Source organism: Ambystoma mexicanum, chromosome 2p (assembly GCF_040938575.1).
Source record: "Ambystoma mexicanum isolate Mex_15411 chromosome 2p, UKY_AmexF1_1, whole genome shotgun sequence".
NCBI lineage: Eukaryota > Metazoa > Chordata > Amphibia > Caudata > Ambystomatidae > Ambystoma > Ambystoma mexicanum.
In genome coordinates this window covers 102,107,894-102,131,372 of record NC_090923.1, presented here as the reverse complement: position 1 = coordinate 102,131,372, position 23,479 = coordinate 102,107,894, and the positions used below count along the sequence as shown (strand labels likewise).

General features: G+C 44.7%; 1 protein-coding gene across 3 annotated transcripts in view; it reads right to left on the bottom strand.

Annotated features, from left to right (window-relative positions):
* Positions 1-23,479, bottom strand: part of LOC138566252 (solute carrier family 26 member 6-like) — a 1,150,832-nt gene that overhangs the window by 446,572 nt on the left and 680,781 nt on the right. For all 3 annotated transcript variants that reach the window (XM_069643338.1, XM_069643340.1, XM_069643339.1), the window contains exon 9: positions 15,467-15,614. In XM_069643338.1, coding sequence (XP_069499439.1) covers positions 15,467-15,614 — 148 coding nt within the window. The remainder of the gene's footprint in view (positions 1-15,466; positions 15,615-23,479) is intronic.

Genomic DNA, 23,479 nt, shown 5'->3' with positions numbered 1-23,479 from the left:
GTGATATGAACTTAATTCTCGACCAAACTATGGACAGGACCGGTGTGGCTCCCAGACCCCAATCTCGCGCAGCTCCCCAACTCTGTAAACACATGGAACATCTGGGTCTGAGGGACACATGAAGGACATTTAACCCACAGGAACGACAATACACATTCTATTCATCAGTGCATGACAACTCATCACGCACAGACTTATATGTAAATTCCGGCTCATTAATGGGCGGAGTGGGGAGCGTGGTAATTCTATCCTGTACTCTGTCTGACCATTCCCCAGTAGCACTGACTCGAAACACAGAGAGATCCCCCAAATCAGGTGGAACCTGGAGGTTTAAATCAGAAGCACTCAAGGATATAGTATTCAAAGCAGAGATCCATTCAGATAGAGACCTACTTTGCCTGTAATGAAGCAGGTGCAACCACAGCTGGGGTGCCGTGGGAGGCCTAAAGGTTTATATTCGTGGAATGTCAATCTCTAAAGAAGCAGGAGTCCTAAAGACCATAAGGAATGACCTTAAGTGCTCCGAATCCAAACATAAATCCTTGCAGCGAGAACACCCCAACCACCCAAGCTCACAGACCCTGGCACAGATACGCTCCGAGTTAGAGAAATTCGAAGCCCATGCGTCAAGGGAGGTGCAATACCTATTTGCCCACAGGCAACTAGGAAGTACAGGGAAGGGGAGAATTTGGGCAGAACCTTAGCCATATTGGCTAAATCAGAGGGAGGGCACTCTCAAGTGGAATGCATCAAGGACCCACAGGGAAATCCCAAATGGTCGGACCAAGATATCCTGAGAGAATTCTCTAACTTCTATAGCTCCCTATACACCCCCGAACAACACCACGAACCAGAGGTTTTACGCTCTTTCCTCAGAAAGATTCCCGTCATGCCTGAGCGCTCTAGCCAGCGAAGAACTGGGAGCTCCCCTGTCGCTAGAGGAGGTGCTAGCAGTAATGTCTAACCTACCCAATGGAAAGGCTCCGGGTTCCGGACGGCCACACGTCCGAGTTCTGCCGAGAACATACTGCCCTACTTGCTCCACATCTTCTAGAGGTGTGAGAAGAGTCACTCCAAGAGGCCATTCTTCCCATGTCCTTACGAGACGCCAGCATTACTTTTCTTCTTAAGCCAGATAAGCCAAGTGATGAGTGTAGGTCCTACAGACCCCTGTCCTTGATTAATGTGGACACTAAAATATTTGCTAAAACTCTAGCGAACAGGCTTCTTCCTCTAATGCCCCACATTATACACAACAATCAGGGCGGCTTTATCCCTCTCAGGTCCACGTCACTGAATATCAGATGCTAATTTGACATCATGGCAAGAATAGACCCACGGCAGAAGCAGTGGCAGTGACGCTGGACGCCCAGAAGGTATTTGACATGGTGTTGTGGGAGTGTCTATGGGTAGTCCTCGGGCAAATGGGATTTGGCCCCAAAATGCTCTTCTACATTAAACTTCTATATACAAGCCCCACAGCCAGTGTTCTAGTCAACTATGGCAAATCATTACCTTTCACGCTAAGTAGGGGCACAGGAATGGGACTGCCCCTTCTCCCGGATTTTCTTTGCCATTGCCATTGGACCTATGACCAATATGATTTGCTTCCGACACAGCCACCGTGGTATTCGACTCATGGATCAGCCTGAGATAGTGTCGCGATACGCAGATGACGTACTGTTATACGTAAGGGATCCTCAGGAAAACCTTGACCCCATCCTCTGTGACGTGATCCACCTGGGAACCTTCTCTGGGTTCACAATTAATTTTACTAAATCGGAAATATTCCTACTCATGAACAACATTAAACAACCAAAGGGTATATATCCTTTCCGTTGGTCCCCCAAAGGAATTAAGTAGGGGTGATGATATAAAGTGCGAAACAATCCTTCCTGACAGATAACTATGAAGCAATATTGGCTGACGTGGAAAGCAAGCTAACCCGGTGGTGAGCACTCCCTGTCACAATGGCTGGTAAATTATCCCTGCTCAAAATGGTGTTAGTACCAAAATTCCTATATATTTTTTCCAACGTCCCGATCTGGCCGGGGAAACCATTCTTCTCCAAATTACAGTAACTCTGTGCACAGTTCCTATGGCATGCTGCAGGGATCCAGAAGAAATGGGCAGACATGACCCTGCCATACGACATATTTCAGCCCCCAATCTTCTTTTGTATTGGGTGGTGGCACAGGCACAATTTGCCTCTTGTTGGTATAGGGAGAACCAACAATCACCACATCTCAAACTTGAACGCCTAGCTGCTGGCGACTCGGACCTCAGGACATTAGTTTTGACCCATACATATAAAAAAAATCCCATCTTCACTACTTTATGGGCCTGGCGCTACATATTAACAGCACCGCCCGGGATATATCCTATAAATGGCTCCTAATATGGAAATTCCTTGGTCTAGGCCCCACATGGGACACCACCCTGGCAACACGTTGGGAGAGATTAGGCTACCATGCACTAGCAGACCTGTTCCCAGACAGGGTATTCATAACTCAACACACATGGAGGGAGGGACATCCGAGATCAAGTCTGGAATTATTGCAATATTACAGGATGAGGGCGCGATAAAATCGGTGTGGCGCTGCTTCCCAACGGAAACCCTGGAAACAGAGGAAGCGATGTACATAGCTAACTCCAGTGGCACCCGCAGAATATTGTGAACATTATATAGAATGCTCTTGGGCAGGCAACCCTGATCCAAAATCCAGGGTGCATAGGGGTTGGTCTGACAATATGGGGGTGGAGATATCTGACAGCCAATGGAAACGCATGTGTGCACACACCAAGCAGGTATCACTGAACTTTAGGTTCTGATGTATGCAATATATAGATTATTGAATAGGCTGTACTACACCTTTCAAACTTACCAGAATTTTTCAAGGCACAGAATACCTCTGCCTCAGATGCCGCTCCAGCTCAGCTGACCATCTACATGTGTGTTGGTCTTGTGTTCAGCTAGAATCCTTTTGGGACAAAGTATTGCATACCCTTTCGACAGTAGTGAACATTCCTCTTGGGCACTCCTCCATGGGAGCCCTGTTCCTTGTCTGGAACAACATTCCGGACAAAAGGACACGTACATTTGTAAATATGGGATGCATGATTGCGAAAAGTTGCTTGTTAAAAAAATGGAAAAAAAACAGCCCCCACCCAACAACAAGACATGGTTGTCCACACTAACCTGGGCCAAGGGATGTGAGGAACAGTACATCGGCTCATTACCCCTCACCTTCCGTCCCAGGAATATATGGACTGAATTTCAGACATAGCTCTCCAATTTCAGACATAAGTTATGTTATGTTATTTGGCATTTATATAGCGCTCTATATATCAATGGTATGATCTCAAAGCACTGGTGGGTTGAACGCCCTCGGGGACCGCAGTCAAGGTCAGTAGAGAGAGAAAGTGTCATAGGGTGCGTGGGTGCACCAGTTATGTGTGCAGCTGGTGTAATTGCCAGATGGTAGCTGCATCCTAGCGTTAGGTGGAGAAGATATCAGTTAAATGTGTGCAGTCTGGAGGGGTGGACATTCCTCTACAAGCCATAGCGCTTTGAAACACTTGTGTATAGGCGCGTTATAAATGCCTTAACAGATCATATCAAATCAATCTCACCTAGGAATAAAAACACTGCATAATGGACACAATTACATGCTTCTTCTACCTGTAAGTGACTAATGTGGGGAAAAGTACATAGGCCAAACAACCCCTGACCGGAAGCTGATATGTAATCTTTTGACCTGTCCTTAAGGTTACACTATGTATCGTTAGTAACCCGCTGTACTCTGACTTGATTGCCAATAAATAAAAAGTTTAAAGAAAGAAGGTGATGCCTGGTGAAGCTGCAGCTGATGAACCTATAGAGTTACCCAGTGATACATTTAGGGTGGAAGTGTACAATACTGCAATGGACAAGATCATTACAAGTCTGCAAAGCCGATTGACCACCCATGGTCAGCTCTTTGCAGATTTGGCATGTTTGGACCCCAGAAACTTTCAGGAGACCCTGCTAAACCTTTAAAGTAATGCCCTGGCTCAACTAAGCAGCTTACTGACCAGATTTGATTCAGAAGCATCCACTGAAACATTACATAGTGAACTGCCTGATTTTGCATCAAAGTGGAACAGACTCAAAATGTCTCTTGATAAAGAATATGAAATGCATGCACAAGAAGATGACTCCTTTTATAATGTGCTATGGAGATTAAAAATGAACAGTCAAGTCTATAGATCACTTTCTAATGCCTACAAGCTTACAGTGACATGATCCTGTTCTCCGGTGGCATATGAAAGGTCATTTCCAAAGCTCAAGTACATCTTGAACAGACTTTGCAGTTCCCTTACTCAACCTCTTTGGAAGCCTTTATTCTTACGATTTATGCTTATGTCAGTTGAAAATGATGCATTGATTACATAAAACACAGATGAAATCATTGATCATTTGGCCTCCAAAAGTAGGTTGTTACAAAGATTGATAATTATTTAATATAGGCTTCTAGACAGTTCTAGAGTTTTCCAGGGTTTACATTAATTAATACTGTATATGGAAGACCCGTTAGACATCAACAAATGTGAATCCCTAATCATACGTTTATCAACAAATCCCAGAACAAACCTGAAATTCATACTTATATACAGACCACCGATGTAGGATGCGGCCTTCATTGATAACTTCATAGAAGCAATCACCAACCTAGCTATCAAGCATAACCACCTGATTATCCTCAGAGACTTCACCATCCGGTTCTCTGGTTCGATGAAGAAACCACAACCTCACAAAAAACTCTTGCCAGCCAACTAACAACAATGGAACTACATCAGCTGGTCAAAGGAGAAACCCACACGGCAGGACATACACTGGATACAATTGTTGCCAACAGAAAACTAATTACCACGGCACCACCGATTCAAATCCTCTGGAGCGACCACCTCATCATCCCTTTCGTAATCACACTGCCCTCCCCAATAACCAAGAAACAAGAAAAACTACCAATCATCATGAAAAGAAACTAGTTAGTCCTTCTATAGTTGAAGATCTATTTTGCGAAATCATGAACTTATTCAAAATATTACTTTTTAATCCATATATGTTTAAAACATGCTTTAAATGCACTCATTTTGACAAATTGTATTCAATACTTTCTTGGGGTATACTCCCAATCTCCTCATAGAACGATTGGGCTCACGCACTGTGCTAGCCTCTTCTGCAAATTATGGGGCCACTTTGGAAAAAAATGTCAGGCCCACTTTTGGATCCCAGTACAGCCTTGCAGGGGCAGCATTTAAGATATGCGCCGACATACCAAAACTATAATGATCATATTTAACCCATGATGGTGGCACGGTACACTGTAAAATAAAGCTATGTCTGAGTTTAGGCGTAGCACTACTTATGATCATGGAACACATCCCTATTGATATCGCACATGTGGAAGGTGACGGGCATTCTGATCAGTCGGGTGTTGACTGCTAAATGGCAGGAAAGGAACCTGGAGAACCCGGTCTCTTCTCTGATCTCTCTGTGAGGGGAGGTGGACCCCCTCTGCCTGAGACAGCCGCACAGGGTGCAGCTGTGCTGGGCCTGGGCATCAAAGGAGCACACCCATTCAAAAGGAGTAGCCTCACACAGGGTGCTGCATCTCTAAAGGCCTTTATTCTTAGTGAGAAGGGAAGGTGGGATTAGAGTAGGCAGTTGTGCTCGGCTCAATGGAAGGAAACTTCCAACATTTTGTTTCTCTGTGTCTCTCTTTCTCTTTCCTGTTCCCTCCACTTCCTCTTTGGGTGTGACATCATAAGGGCAAAGACCACTCTATTCAAGAGCAGGGATTGGACCACTAAGGCAGGCTAACTTTAATCCAAACACCTGGAGATTTTTGCCTCCACTTCTTCAGATTTGCTCAAGAAACTCTAAAGATTCCCTCCGAAGAACCTGAGAAGAACTCACTGGACTTTCTTTGCATAAATTGTACTTTCCAAAGCCCTCAGCCTGAGGTGAAAAAAAAGGAGGAGTCCAAGGCAGAGGAGAGCTTTGCCCCCTACTGACTCCCAGAGCACACTGAAGGTGACCTTTGCTGTGGATCAGTACCTCACACTCTGCGCCGGAATCTCCTAAAGCTTAGAGAGCAGACCTTGAACATAACCATCCATTCCTTGAGTCCCTCTGAGTGTACCTCACAGCAGCCAGAGGACCAGACCAACTGAAGCTCCCTGTTCTATCGCACTGAGCGGTTGCACCGGGTTCACTGCAACTTGAACGAGAGGGAAGACACTGGTGCTGGCTTTTGCGCTCCTCCACCAATCCAAACTATTACTTGCCTTTCCAGCCAGCTCAACGCTGCATCATGCCAAGACTGAGCTCGGATCAATTGCTAGATATTGGGACCCAATCCGAACCGCTGGAGAGTCACATGATGACTGCCAGCCCACCGAAGAACCAAAACCAGGTACTGTTGACAACAAACACCCCAAGGGATTGTTTAGGCCGCTTTGTGTATTCACTATGTAAGAGGCAAGAAAAAAGACTAAGCAGAGTGGATTGCGTAGCATGCAGGGAACTGGGCAAACTAGGTAGAATATTGGGCCTCATTACACGGTAGGCAGTAAGGGTTTACCGGTACCGGTATTTTAACAGTACCGGTAAATCCTTACCGCCTTACTACGAGGTCCCTTTGCGGGCTGGGGAATTTAACGCCTGCTTTTTGCAGGCGTTAAAAACCAACCCGCAAAGGGACCCAGGGAGCTAATTACAGTACCGCAATTTGCGGTGCCGTAATTAGCACCTTCCCCTTTCCCATTATGCCCTATGTGGCAAAAATGGGAATGGGGAAGGGCAATGGTGGAAGGGGGAATTACCGCCCCGCCAACCTTGGAATGGGGCGGTAATTCCCCTTTCCACCAAGGCGGTGCCGGTATTTTACCGGCATGAACCATGGCGCTAATTGCGCCATGGTTCTCCGCCTACCGTGTAATGAGGCCCATTGTAGTTTACGGTCATCTCACTTTAAGAGTACCTGCTATAAAGCGACAGGGTTATAATATGGAATGTCCAGGAGTATGGGTTCGCTCATGGGTTGGACAACAGTTGCAAGATTTATGCAAACTGCAGGTTACAGAACTACGTTTTCCATCAAAAGCATTTGATCATGTGATCATGTACATTTTCAAAAGTGTTCACTCGTCAATATGATACATCCTGCCAAACTAAATGAAATATAGTTGATACTATGAAATTAAGATACACTGACCTAAACTTTACTGTAAAGCATGGAGATGATGCAGTGTTTTACTGTACCAATAATGTAATTATGCATTATGTAACAACTTACATTTTAGGAATGGAATTGCTGTGGTCTTTGCCAGAGAGAATATAGAAAGCTTAATAAAAGTATCATCCCAATTACTTCTGGATTGCAATTATTTGAAAAAGAAAAAGAAATGCTTGCCTAGTACTTCCACACATGCCTTTGGGACTTAAGAGTGGAGGAGATGATTACTGCTGCACTTTCTGTCCATTAGCACTCGAAGTGACCAGAGAAAAGAGGAACGAAGGGTGAGCTGTGCTTTCATTGAAGAGGGCAACTTAAATAGCTAACTTTGCTACACAAGTATCCATTTGATTAGCAAACCTACAGAATTGCATAGCAAATTGCTATGCGACACTGCTTATTTTATGCCTTGAACTACCATAGGACAAGGGGGACTTGTACCCCCAAACAGTATCCCAAACAGTCATAGGACAACCAAGCTCTCTCAAAAACTCAACATTCAGCCTTTGCAGCATGATTTCAGCGGGACATACAGGATATCAAATCTAATATGGACTGGCACAGAAGACTAAGCGATTTGTTTTCCAATAACTGTTCCACGCCAAGACTGTTAATCCCAGTGAATTTAGAGTTGAAGGTACTGTATGATCAGCTGCCTAATGATGATCTATTAGAGGCGGGTGCTGTGCCTGGGGTAGAGGGGGAAATACACCCTCTAAAACCGATTGGCCAACCAGTATTGGAAGACGGAGGACAATTGAGTGAGGAAAATATAAGGATGGCGCGGAACGTAGAGCTCTTATACGCATCCTCCTCAGCTCTGGCAAGCCGGGAGCCTTCAACATTTTCATTGAATATAAAAAAATATGAATCCATTTATACAAAGGGTTATGCTAACTTGGAAACGACCCTGGTCAAAGAAGATTGTTTCTCTAGCAGTATTTAATCTCTATTGGAATCCGGCAGGAATCGGGGAAGAAGTGTTTGTTAATACCTTTATAGCTTTAATTGATGAGGTGTATGTGGACGTGAAAGATCCACTAATTGTGATTTGTGGAGACCTCAATATTAATTGTATTAATGAGGATGAAACTAGAATGCCATTAACTGCCCTGTCCGATAAAGCAGTGCTATGGGTGAATGAATTGAGGGAGCGAGACATTTTCATGCTGAATGGTCAGATAAAAGGAGATATGCTGGTTCGAACGACATGGGCACGAGGCAAACAACATTCCTACCTGGACAATTCTTTTGTATCGGGAGGAATGTTTAAATTGGTGAACTCTTTGACGGTGAAGCCCATGGTAGAGTGACCATCATCTATTGATGTTAGAATGGAATGCGGAACAAATGAGGGCTCAAAGGGTTTGTGGGGAATTTAGTTTAAGTGAATCAGGGGAGGAACCATCTTTGAATACTCCCAAGCAATCAGTCTCTAGCAGTAAAACAGGTAGGAGTGGAGTACTCTGGCATCTTGATAGAGTTTTAAAATCATTATAAATCTGATCCTAGGAAGGGAACCAAAAGATTAAATTTCTTTAACAGAGAACTGGTTGACGGTAGAAGAAGGTATAGTGGTGATCTAAGGAGAATCAATCGATCACATGAAGGATACATAATTGTCTTAAAAAGGAAAAGAAAGCAGCAATATAGAAATTGGCTCCAGGCTACTAAGTCTCTGCGCCTTCAGAATGATGCAGAAGCAAAGATGAAGGTGATCTGTAAGAGAAACACACAAGATCTCTTGGCATTATTAAATAATTATAATGAATATCAAAGTGCTAGTACCGTCTTGGCGGTACTGTGGAAAAGTGGAAAATTGGATCAACCGTTTCTCTCAATTATTTGCAGTGCCTAAAGATGCAGACACCGCAGGAATTAAGTAATTCCGTGAGAGGTGAGCAATTGAATTTGATAAAGAGGATATTCTGTTATTAATAAAGAACTTAAACGCCTCACGAGCCGCGGGCCCTTATGGCCTGAATAATAACCTGATTAGGCAAAATACGTAAGATTGGGCAGATTTTTTCGCTTCCTGCCATTTAATCAGATTCTGAAAAAAAGATCAGTGCCTTTCTCATGGAAATCCATGCTGATTGTTCCAATATTCAAGGAGGGTGATAGGGAAAATCCACGCAACTATAGACCTATTTACCTCATGGATACTTTGGGGAAAATCTTTGCCTCGATATTGCTGCGCCATTTAAACCGATGGGCGGCTGCATGAAGACAAACAGGCTTCGTAAAAGGAGGAGGCACTTAATCTAATAATATTAAAAACATTGGGGGTCATTACGATCCTGGTGGTAGCCATGGCACTATTTGCAGCATGGCTACCCCCATTCCGGGTACCGGGTCCAGGTTTCCTGAATGGGGAGTTACCGGCCATTCTGACCTTGGAGGGCCTGGTATTTCCCCATTCCGGGAACCCAGACCCTGTGCATCCCCATTCCCATTCAAGCCCCCATAGGGCTCAATGGGAATGGGGATGATGCTAACAATGGGCCCGTTAGTAACAGGTCTGTTGTTAGCATGCTGGCCCACTCGTGGGGCCCGCTAAGGGCGCCTCTTTTTACCAGGCGTCCTTACCGTGTCCCGCGAGCGGATCTCGTAATGAGGCGGTAGGGGTTTAACAGCTATACTGACCCTGTTAAACCCTTACCGCCAAGGTCGTAATGACCTCCATTGAAGCTAAGAGCTTTGAAAACAAAATCTAAGCTCTATATTGCTTTTATGGACCTTGAGCAGGTGTTTGATAGTATAAACAGAAAGAAGTTGTGGGCTAAATTGAGTGGCTGCACATGTCCATCTGCCCTTCTGGAGGCGATTAACGTATTATATACAGAAACAGAGATCTAAGTTAGGCTATCTACTGAAGGTGTATTGTCTGAAAAAATACACACACTCAGGGGATTGAAACAAGGCTGCCCACTGGCTCCCATACTTTTTAATCTATACTTCTCGGATATGGCGCAGAGCCAGGAGGGCGTGCAAGTTTTTCTGCCTAAAATCTATGGTCAAAATGTCCCTGGACTATGTATACCGATGACTTGGTCATCATGGTACAGAGGCCCGTCGGGCTTCAGCAAAAATTGGATTAGTTAATAGCATACCTCTTCATATAAATCCCAAGAGGACAAAGTTAATGGTACTACCGGTAGACAGGGTAAAGAGATCCCCTCAATTTAGGTGATTTGTGGGACAGGAACTCCTTGAATGCGTTAATCAAATGATGCACCTGGGTGTGTCCATTAACTTAATTGCCATTGAGACTCAATGGATGGAGAATGTGAGAATGAAATGTAAAAGGCTGACAACTAAGGGCGTAATGTTCCAGAAAAGGTATGGAAAATGCTCATTATTAGCAATAGTGACTTTCTATAAACAGAAGGTTATTCCCATTTCTGTTTACGAGGCAGAGACCACACTGTACCTGCCAATACAGTTTTGGGAGGTTTTGGAGGACTACCTCTGGAAGCGGGTTTGACACCTCCCCCAATTCTTGCTGATTGCCTCAATAAGGTATGAGTTGGGGCTTCAATCCATTTGCTCAAATATCTGGTGGAAATCTTTGGGCCTATTTAAGAAGTGCGTAGAATTGGAGCCGACCCCCACCCCCTTCAAGATTCTGAGCAACAAGTGTAATGGGAACGGGGACTGGTGGGTAGATATCGGGAAGCATAGCTGTGAGGAAAGCCTTTCAAGTCTGGACTTACCCAGGCAGATTCTATTAGAAACTCCTGATAAGATAAAGAAGAGGATAATGACCCAGGACAGAACCCAAAATATAAGGTAAACCGATAAATTGACATTAAATGCGAGTCTTGAGCGGTGATCAATTAATAGGCTTCTGGCCTACCTTACTAAATTCCCTAACCCTCGCTATCGATATATGTTAATAAGACGAAGATTGATTATCTTGCCTACCAGAGAAGTACTTGCTTCCCGGAGACAGATAGAGAAAAACTATGTATGTTGTAGGTATTACTGTGAGAAGGAAGTAATTGAGACTGCTAAACACTTGATGATGGAATATACGGGTTTAGAAATGCTTAGAATGAACTACGCGAAGGATGTTGCAAAGGGTTTTAATTCGCTATCACCTGAAGAGTGGTGAAATATGTTTATAACTGGAGAAAAACCGTTGATGATGTTTGCTAGAATTAAATTAATGGTAGTAGTTTTAAAAAGTGGGGGTTAATGTTTTTTTAGCTGAATCCCTCCATTATTAGGCTTGTTGGACCTTTGTATTTTTTGATGATGAATGTATGTGTTGTATCAGTGAAAGGTTTGTAATAAACCAACCATAATAAAAAGATTAGCTTGTGAGGCGCAGCGTAGGTTTTGGACACGGCACAGTGAACTTTACTTTGGACATTCTGACGCAAACTGACTCATTAGTTCAAACCCCATCCTAGAGTTAGGGCTAGTTAGGCTTTTACCCAACCCCCACTTTTTACTTTATAATAAAAGTCTTTGAAAATCAACATGCCACCCTTATGTCCGTCTGTTACTCCTAAACCCTCACAGCCCCACTGCAGCCTTTTCTATTGAGCCATTTCACGGTTAGGACATTAAATGTCTTCCCAAAGGAAGTTATTGAAGTCCAGCAGTGAAAGGTAAACATCCTATAGTTTATTGGCATCAACAAAGTATGATAACTTCTTGCACTCATCAAATCTATTTTTGTGGCTCTTTCTGGGAGGAAAAGAGAATACATGTCTGGGAAACCCCAAATCATGATACATTTGTAATTGGGTCTTTGCTAGAGATGGAGATTGTCATTTTGCAGTGCTGTTTACGCATCTCAGGGTTTCAAATTGCCAGGAGCTGGGAGCTATTTAACTCCTGATTGTAGTCTAGAAGAGCCTCCTTAGCTTGACAACATCAGCTACCAGGAATATGTTATCCCCGCAGGACAACTGGTGCTTTGACACATACTTATGAGACATTAGCTCTAGGTGTTTGGTCAAGTGTATAAAGGTGCATTAGACATTAAAAGCATAACGAGTCATATATAAGGGATATGACGTTAAAGTGGGCATCTCATGTAGAAGTAAGATTTGCGACTCGCCTTCTACTAGCTCCTTGTTACCCAGTAATAGCACCTGCTTATTGAGTGATGCCAAACACCAGGAGCTGATTTGTGTTTCTCTTCAAAAGTCCTTATTTCAATCCCTTTAATTTCATCCAATGTTAGTTTCTTTTTGTTATTTGTTTTACAGGACAGACTCCCGAAAGTGGTGAAGTACATAGACACACACACACTGCTGTACGAGAAGCCTAAATCTACCCCTTCCCTGACTGCACTCTGCAAATGATGAGAGAGGTGAGGTGGTTTGGGCTGTACTGTTTCCGCTAAACTGAGGAGGGAGCAGATGTGACTATGCTTCAGATAGCGTCACTTCTCCCCAGGGGGACCCCCTTTCCATGAGGCTAGGAAGTTGGGACGACTAACCAATAGTCACCCTAGGGGTGGATTATATGCAGGAGGACCTCATGGAGAAGATCTCCCCCGCTAAGGATAAGAACACAGGTCGGAGATACGGTCCCTTTAACTCCCAATCCCTTGAGCTCACATCAGGGTCAGAAATTCCTACATTTAGGATTATGTCTGAAACGATGTGCTATGGGAATACATGCAAACCTACTGGCGAGACAAAGGCAGAAGCAAACCTGAATTCAAAACCACTACCACTAGTCCATTGGATTGACGTTACGCTGAGGCCATCCCTGCTACTTAAACAGAACAGCAAAGAAAGACTGTGTTCTTTATCATTATCTGACCCATCCGGCTTAGAACTGTGCGGTTCAGGACTTATCAGAGCAGTTACACATTCAGAAGGTGAACCCTGCATGCAAGGAGGCCGCCTGGAAGCCTGCAATACTGGACTTGCGCTCCAGGAGACTGCAGCAAGGCCAGTTTCCAAACTTCCAGAGACGATCAGTGGGACGCCAGAGAAACCTCTTGCGAGTCAGCAGGAGGCTGACACAGCAGAAGCAGAGTGAAGGAAAGGTGGTGGTGTGACCTGTTGTGGGCGGACAGAACAGTCTGACAACTATGCCGAGACCACCAGTATCGGTTGGCCATGGAGAGAAACCGGCCAGAGAAGTAACTGGCTCAAGAGGTGGCTGGAAGAAGAAGCAGTAGTAACAGCAGTTGATTGGCGCAGGTGGTGGCTGAAAGAAGGAGAAACTGTAAGAAGAAGAGTCGAGCCGCAACCCCAGGCCAAGCCGGTGAAGCAGTCCCTAAGACAAGGTAAAAGGAATGAGCCTAAATCCGGGAGGGGGCCGGGACGATTGAACAGTAAAGAGAATAACAAAGATATGAACCACTTTGTTGCACAGATCCCTAGGCAGTTCCACAAGAGTGTGATACTGATAACTCAAAAGGAACGCAGAGACCATTTTCCTCATCCACTGAGGACCTGGCAAGATAAAGAAGAACCTCGTCTAGAGAAATATTAGCCGGGTTAAAGTCTACACCAAACCTTGGGGAATCAGCTAGGAGAAGAGAGTAATTCTTCTAGCCCTTTGGGTATACTATAGAATTTTGTGTGCCAACATTTTGAACTTTTATGAACTATCAGTTTGTCGAAAAACTTTGCATCCAAGGGAAGGGAGTAATTCTCCTGTATTCGAAGAAGACAGTGTTATTTTTGGAATTTGGTTATTGTAGCAATAGGAATAGAGTAGGGGCTCTGACCAAGACAGTGCCTTTTTATTTGACTTCCCCCGGACCACCTGACACTTGCCTGAGTTTCTTTAGGGTAGGGTCCCCCTGTGAGAGATAGGTTACAATTTTGTTAAAATAAAAGTTTATAGCAATCATTATGGCTCCACTTGGTCAGTCTCATCATTCCATGTCGTCACAAAGAATATCTATTTTGGACATTTGTGTAAGAGGGGGCCATGGGAAACCAATGAACTATATACCAAAAGGACACCGGGGAGGCGGGATGTGGGGCCTCTGAATAGTGGGCTGCCTCATTTATTTTCAGATAAAAGTGATGAAATATGCAGTGCATAATTAACAGGATTCCATGAATAATGGGCTAACAAGTTTGGCAAAAAAGAAGCACTGATGGCTCCCATTGAAAAAGCTGAAGAGTATTCAGAAACTGAAGTTACTACCTTAATAAATGTTATAAAAGAGGGTAAAATTAATGTGCAAGCTGAAAAAGGTAAGATAATGCTGGAATATATCACTCTGAAGCATTTTAATCAAGATGTGTTCAATTCAAGGACAACCCAATTCTAAGAAGAAAGCCTCAGCCACATAAAAACTATTTAAATGCCCAGTTTTATACCGACACCACAACGGGATTAGGCAGCAGTGTGGAAGGTGATACTTGTTCCGATGGGCGTGATGTTTAGCCAAGGTGGTAAGTGACTTTGTCCAGGAGCTCAACCAGAATGGGAAGTAGAGTTCAACCAAGGTGGGGTTGGGGCTCAACCAGGTCAGAAGGTGGAGATCAACTAAGGATGGAGGTGGGGTTCAACCCAGGCTGAAGGCAGTGGAGCTCAATCGGGGCTGAAAATGGAGCTCAAGCCAGGGTGGAGGTAGAGCTCAAGCCAGGATGGAGGTGAATCTTTACCCAGGATAGAGATGGGGTTCAATCCAGGTTTCAGGAGGTAGAGTTCAAGCCAGGGTGGAGGTGGTGGAGCTGAAAGCAGGCTCGAGGTGGAGCTCAACCCAGGCTGAAAGTGGAGCTGAAACTGGGTGGGAAGTGAAGTTCAATGAAGGCTGGAGGTGGAGCTCAACATTGGAGGAGGTGAAACAGGCAAAAATCAACCAGAGTGGGAAGTGAAACCTCAACCAGGGAGGTAGGTGAAACAGATATAAGTGAAACAGGGAAGGATGTGAAGTTCAACCAGAGGTAGAGGTGGAGGTAAACCTGGGTGGGAGTGGAACCAGGAAGGGCAATGACACTGAAGCAGAGAAGGAGTTAAATCAGGTGCATCTCCAGCAAGAGAGGTGTAGCTCATCGAGGAAGGGAGGAGAAACCCAAGCAGGGAGAGAGGGGAAACTCAAAAAGGTAGGGAGGAGAACCTCAACGATAGAGGGAGAAGAAACACACCCAGAGAGGGCAGTTACATTCAATCAGGAAGGGAAGTGAAACCTGAACAATGGTAAGAAAAGTATGTGAATAAGCTGTGTTAAATAGAAGATCCATCATCACCTGGTTGTTGTCGACCTTGTACGCATGCTTGATGGAAAACATCTTGCAGACTGAGATGGTGAAAGCGTATGTTACCACAGCAATGGCAAAGGCATTGCCCACCAGCTTTCCAAAAAGACTGCTGTCAGGCACTGAGGGGGCTCTCAATCTGCAATCAGAAGAAAAAAAACATTATGACAAGTGGTGATTCATAATATAGTACACTTTTAATAAGCATAGGAGAGTATTCCCACACCCAGCTGGCAGGACAATGAATATGTGAGTGAATAATATAAGGCTTGTATAGCACACTATAGCAGACTCTAGGCACGGGTGCAATCACTGAAACTTTCCAATTGAGAACAGAAATATGAGGTTTGTAGGCAGCACAGAGGAACCGCTGACTAATGGTTAGCTGATATTAAAATGATCAGCAGATAAGAGGTGCACAAGTGGTGACAATGATAGATATCAGGAGTGTGTTGTTTTTTTAAGAGATTGAAAACAAGTTAACAAATAGCGAATTAATGGCAAGATGTATGACACAGAAAGTAGCCATATGTCAAGTAGGGGAGGGAGGGTATCCTTTACTATTTGTGAAGTAACAATCTGTACCTCACACTGATGAGTGGGGCTATATTATGTGGGGCAGAAGCAAACTAGGCTACATGGGGAGAGGAAGGGTGTACCTGGTGCACACAGAAGACACTATGGGCCTCATTACGAGGTTGCCGGTAAAACCCACCAGTAGCCGGTAGGTCGCCGGCAGCCCGTAACCCTGTTACCGCCGCCTGACATCCTGGTGCTACCGGGATATCACAGGCGGCGGCGGGCGGCACGTTAAGTTCCATTAATTATCATGGAGTCTGATAATTGGAACCCTGAAGCACAGGCACCGTTAGTAACGATGCTAGTGCTTTGGTGAAAAAGATGCCGGTAGGGGCCTGAACTCCCGGCAGGTCAGATATGCCGGTAGTTCAGTGCCCCTACCGGCAGACTTGCAGTGATCCAGTGCGGAAAAGGTGCTGGTAACTTGTAACCGGCACCTTTATTTCCATAGCGGGTCACTTGTAATGAGGCCCTATGTGAGCTTGCAAAAGCCAATAGGTGGTCCATACACTGATAAGCACCAGGGTGAAAAAAGACATAGGGCCTCATTACATGTCTGGCGGTAACAGTGCCGATGCTACTGGCGGGTTGCCGCCAGACTCTAAAAATGTTACTGGTGCCTGACGTCCCAGTACCACTTGGAGATTACAAGTCCGGTGACCTGGGCAGTCAGTTGCCGGTAAAATGTAAGCCCCCATTCTAATAGATTCCTATAGAAATGGGGATTCGAAAGCGCCGGCACCATTGTTAATGGTGCCGGCGCTTCCGTGACCGGTCTGCATACTGTGGCCGCTCCGTCCGGCAGGTTCAGGACTGTCGAGCACAGTGGCCCGGCAGACAGACTCGTAGTTTGCCGGTCCAGAAACAAGGGTGACGATGAGCCTACCAGCACCTTTGTTTCCGTTCTGGCAAGCTTGTAATGAGGCCCATGAAAATATATAGGAAAACACTGTCCAATCACAACAATGGGAGATGGCAGCCAGACAGTGATGGTCAGCAACCCATGTAATAATACGACAGCTCAGATTTACACGCAAGTAAACTATGGCGCCTGTGTCTTATGGACTGAAAACAAATGGGAAATATGAACCAAAGAACATCTACCAAAAACACTTTAATCATTCAGATTATCTTTCTAACAAAAACATGAGAACAGGAATCCCTACAGTCTTTTCTGAAAGGATCATTAGCTGGGGACAGACCCTTATGTTCGCCCCTACATCTAGCCCCCCAGAAACTCTCCAACCTCTCGCCCCCAACACCTTTCAATGCATCCTAAAACGAAACATTTGGAATTCTTTATTTGAGCACTGTTTATTTAAACCTCAGACTAGTCACCGGCTTTCCAGTGCTTGCGGCCAAGTCCTGGAATAAGCTACCGCCTGCACTAAGGACAGACTCAACATTCCTTTCATTCTAGTACAAAGTAAAAGCTTGGCTGTTTGATCAATCTAACTCTCTTGCATGTTCGTGATCCCTCGAATTCTTCCTATCGACTATGCCCATAGCTCAAGAGTACCCTTCAAGATGGCCATCTCTGGCCCACTGCAACATTGATCTGGATGGAGCTATGTTATGAATCTTGTACATAATGTATAGGTCCTCATCTTGTATATATCTGTGTATTACTATATCTATTACTGTATATATGTCTTTATCATTGTTGTAACCGTGTTGTAAACTAAGAAAACGCGCCCAGATACCCTTGGGTTCGGTGCGCTGTACAAGCAAATAAAACAAACAAAATACAACGCTCACAACCAGCCACAAGTCGAGATTGTTCTCCCTACATGGGTAGAAAGCAGCAAAACAGCGACTGGGGTTATATAATAAATGACAAAGTCCTGATTCTTTTATTGGACAATCCTGAAAATAATGAAACGTGGAATTAGTAGAGCAACAGCATTTTATGTAATTAAACAGATACTGAAAAAGTAGCTTGGAAAGCTCTAGTGTAAACAGTGATTTGAGAATTATTGATCGAGGTATTATTTATTTTAAAATATATCAGTTAGAAATATCTGATTAGCTGCTTTTATCTTGTTCCAGGGTCAATGATAATGTAGGAAACAAAAACTGTAAACGGGTCTATTTTGTTACCTTTCCTTAAAATGAAACTACCTTTAAAATAAACTGAGCGAAGAGGATAGGCGGAGATCCAGATAAAGGCCTTCTGCTTGGGGATTGGAACCTGAAATGGCACAGGTATTAGGCCTTCATCAGGCAAACACCATGAATATAATTTTCCAGGGCAGATCTTTTCACAAATACCGGTTTCTCGCCAGTCTACGTTGGGCATTGCTGCAACCTAGTGACCATTCCCACAGAATACAACTTTTTAGTTAATACTACAACTTGTCATTATCCTTATTGATATATCCAGCGTATATTTCAAAAACCATTCCTTAACATTTGATGTCAATTTTCACACAATGGAGCACACTTTGTAAAAAGTGCTAATTGAGTGCAGAGGATCACCAACATTAGGACTCATGTGCAGTTGGGTCTCCTGCAATGCAATATTCCACATTTGCAGAACCGAATGGAAAATGTAAGAGTAAAAACAAGCACAGAAGTGAATGGTGCCTCCAATGTAGCTTAACAGATGTCTTTTAATAGATTTCTATTAAATCTGCCTGCTTTTAGCAGGCACTAAATGTAGGGGGATTTCACAGGAATCCGTTCGTTTTACACCAGCATGAAAATCCTATGCTGGCAACAAACAGAGGGTTTGCAGGAGTGGGAAGTATGAGGCAGAAACATATTTTCCCTTCCGGTCTATCTCTCCGCCTGTAAAACCTTTGTAGAATCTCATGCAGCGGTGCAACAAGGCATCAACAGCTTCACACCTGCTGTTTACGCCTTGCTATACTACACCACCATATTTAAAATGTCCCCAAATGAGTTTTCAACAACAAATGCTTCAGGGTACCCAAACATTATATTAAACTCCACCATTGCATCTTTCATGACAGCACCATTTAAAATGATTCTAATCTTTAGTTCATAACCTTCAGTTCTTTGAGTTTACCTGTACATCATTATGCCTTTTCAAACGGATGTTATTGAAGTACACATCATAAACTACCATCAATATGTTAATGTTCCCATGAACATTATTCAGGATTGTATCCATTTCCGGTAAATTCTGTTGATGTTTGGTCCCGCCATTTCACCTCGTCTGGTTTAAGCTTTAAAATGTTTTGCTGTCTTCAAAATGTTCTGCCTGTCCATGTCAATATTGTTCTTCTATAGAGTCCTAGACTTTTAGGAACGTCTGTCCATTCATCTTCTTTTCGATATAGCGCTTGCTAATGTAATTCTTCCATTTTGTCACACAATCAATAACAGCTATCACTGTTATTCACCAAACCTATCAAATGTGAAAGGATGAAAGGCTGTGTCGAACCTGCGTGGATTGAAACATGCGTCCGACTGCAGGATAAGCACAGATGCAGTGGCAAGCACTTCACTCACTGAGCTATCACTACCCCATTTCTGAAATGTGCAAAGTGTGCAAGGAAGTGTCACTCACAAGATAAACAAAAATCACACTTATACAAATTGACACACATGCAGACACAATATAGACAAACACTGCTCCATTGATAAAGATTATGTCATAGCAGCTGCTATTGTGGAAAACGTTTAGTTTCTTTATTCTAATGAAGGCAGCTTGCATGTGTTGCTTGTGTTGATGGCTCCAACATTGTGCAACACCACAGTGACCTCCCCTCCCACACCTAATTTGCCTTTCAGGACCAAAATCAATATTACAATTTCATTTGTGAGGATGTTTCTCAGGCTTTCCGTTTACTTAATTACATCAGCCCCTCCTAACACTTGTTTATCCTTTCAGGAGGTACCTCCCTGCATGTCTTAAGTAAGCCTCTACTCTCCTTCTAGAAAGAGCATGCTGCAACAGTCTCTTTGTGCCTAATTACGAGTGTGCCGGTCCGTTAACAACAGTGCCGGACTAGCACACTATTGGGCTGCCTGCCAGAGTCGCTGTGCCCGGCAAGTGACCACGGTAAGCAGACCATAACGGTAACGGTAGCACCGGCACCGTTAACAACGGTGCCGGTGCTAGCGTGCTCCCCATTCCCATTGAGTCATGTAGGAAAGGGGATTAACACTTCTCGGGTGCCTGACTTCTCCGCTGTTACAGCAAGCCAGGCGCCAGAAAAACTTTCAAGTCCAGCGGCAGCCTGCCGGTTTGACCGGCACGGCTACCGCCGGACTTGTAATGAGGCCCTTTGTCTTCTTCGGACGTCTCCGTATGCAGGGTAGATACAAGAAACAAGTGGTTTCAATAGCTTTATCAGTCTTTGGTGATATTATTATGATTGTTCAAGTATTTGTTGAGCGCGGACCATTGCTCTGGGAGGCAACAGAGCACTTTACAGGTTAGAGATGGAAATACACAGTCAGGGAAGCAGATTGCAGGTGAACAGTGTAAAGGAGCAGTGAGCTGCCAACTGGAAAAGGGGACTGAGGGCAAAGAGGAGCAAGGGATCTACAAATAACCAGAGGAAGAATGGGTGAGCGGACTGCCCAACCTCAGGCGAATTGTGGAGGGACTGTGGACCTAGATGTTAAGGAGAAGCCATTCCTTGAAGAGGAGGGTCCTGAAATGTAGACATGTGGCGGGTAATAAGGAGTTACGGCAAAGGGGTTCCAGAGTCTGGGGGCATAGATAGGGAAGTCTTCTGGCACTTTCCTTTCGGCACCGGCAGAGTTCAAACCTGCACATACCCTTGCTTCTAGTGGATCATAGGCCTTCAGAGATGCTGATCTTCTCAGTGAGGTACCTTGGGGGCTTGAGGGTGATAGACTTGTAGCAAGAATTGAAGGTGATATATGCTTGGAGAAGTCGCTAGTGCAGATCGATCAGGGTGGTCAAATTTGCAGAGTCCTTTGATGAGTTGTGCCGCAGCAGTCCTTTGATGAGTTGTGCCCCTGGCATCTCAGGTGTGCCAAAGTGGTCACTGGATGGCATTCCAGGAGGGCAGTGCCACCATCCAGGTGCGAGGGAATCCAGGTATGGAGTGCATATTTTAAGTTGTTTGTTGGGATGATGGGCTTGATTTTCCACAGAAGGCAAAGTTGATACCAATCTGTTTGTGTCTTCCTTGTTATGTGCTCCTTGAAGGAGAGGTGTTTGTCGATGTAGACCTGAATGGACTTGGAGCAGGTGGTGAGCTGGGGTGGGTGGCCCTCGAGTTTCATAGCGGATAGTCAGGTCTGGATGTAAGGATGTTCGGTGTTGTTGAGCAACAGTAGTTATTCCGTCTTGGATGGACTGGGCTTCAGGTAAGCACACGGGACAGGATTGGATTAATTTGAGGCAGTCTTTGAACATGTAGATGTCTTTGTTGGAGGATATCTTGAAGCAGAACTTTATGTTATCTCTGTATTGGTGGATGTGGTGTGGAGCCAGGAGTATTCCGAGCAGTTTGAAGATCAATGGGGTGGGGATGACTCCACAGGTAAGGGGTAGAGTTGGTGATCTCGAGAATTCCATTTGTATTAATTGATGGCTATTAACGAGGGAAGATTTGAACCAGCCAAGGACTGTCTCCCCGATACCCATGCAGCGATGTTGAATGTTAGTGAGTGTCTGGTGTTCTACTGTGTCAAACGTAGCTGAGAGGTCGAGGAGTAACTGGAGGCAAGGATGGCTGTTAAAGACGTTAAGGGCATTGTCAATCATCTTGAAGTAGGCATTTCCATGCTGCAACTGGGTCTGAAGCCAGATTGGTAGGACTGAAGGAGGTTGTTGCCATTGATTTGTTAGAGGACTTACGTAGCTACTCCTTTCTCAGGGATCTTGCCTAGGAAGGGAAGAGTGTGGAATGGGTGGTAGGTGGTGAGGTTGTCAGATTTCAGTGCTGATTCCTTGGGAAGTTGGAGGATTTGTCCAGTCTTGAGGGTCAAAGAGAAGATGCCTTGAGTGAGGGAGCTGTTAATTATTGCCAGGTAAGGGAGGATAGCTTTAGTCGGAAGGATCTTGGGTATGGAGGCAAGGGGGATGTTGTTCGCATACGATTTGGCCTTGAGGAATGCTATGGGTTGCAGTCAGGTCTTCACTGGTGAGTGTCTTGAAAGTTGTCTAGGTAATGGTAGTTTTGCAAGATGTGGCGTAAATGTTGTAGGGGAGGAGTGGTCCAAAAGACCCCCCCTTGCCTACATCTCCACCCCAGGTGAGGGCCATGGCTCATCGGGCGTCCCCTCCTACCACCAGGGCCCAGGTGGTGGATGGCTCACCTGCTGAAGACATTGCCCGCACGCATTAAACACATAGAGACACACACGCCCTAGGAGGGCACGAAGATGGGGGCCGATAGGAGACAAGCAGTTCATATTCATGGTTGATTCGGGAGCGGAGAAATCATGCATTAGAGAGGGCCGGTTCCCGTTATCTAACCGGAAGTTGGAGACGCAGGGGTTCTCTGGGGCTGTAATGGAAGTTCCTTACACAGAAGCACTGGATGTAACAGTGGGGGGTAAGACCGTAAAAACACCTTTACTGTATTATGAACACTCACCAATAAATTTATTAGGGAGGGATCTCCTGAGTAAACTCAACATGACCATATCATTCACTGAGAGAGGCATAGTGTGTTCAACACCGGGAATATGCCCATTGCGTACAATGTTGGTAGTACAAGCCTACACAACCACACAAGAAGTACGGGGATTGCCGGAAAATGAAAAAATGTTCATCGAAGGGCTAAAGACATTGGCCCTCATAATTCCAGAGCTGAGAAAAATGGACTGGAGGATTCCAGCAGAGTTCCTCTTTCGCCCCATAGTGTGCCCCGACACAGTACCAGGGTCAGTGGTATCATTAGACTTGCACGCCGTACAGGTATCAGCGAAAAGGATTGCAGTGATTGGACTAGATATGGAAGGATGTGAGTGGCGTACCGTACTGTGTACGAATGCCAACATCGCCCTGAGAGATTTAACAAATGAGGATCTCTTTTCGGATGCAGAGGGGGACGGGGAAATTGTAATGGAAATAGCGATGCCCTGTGACATTTTGATTCAAGCTAGAGAAATCCCCGCTCAACTGATGGCAGTGGTAGGAGCACCGCCGTCATTTTTTGATGATGACATGAGACTCGTACCAAATAATTTGTGGACAACAGGCCCCCATGATGTAGGGCTGTTGCATGGAGTACAACCTGTGATAATAAAACTAAAGCCGGGAGCAATTTTACCCCGAGTGAAACAGTATCCATTGTCCCGTGAAGCTGAAGAAGGGATAAAAGAGACAATAAATGCACTACTAGCACAAGGGATAATAGTGCCTTCAAACTCCCCATGCAACACATGTATTTATCCAATCAAAAAAGCAAAGGGAGGGTCTTGGAGGATGATACAGGATTTACGTCCCCTAAATGATGTCATTCAGAAAGA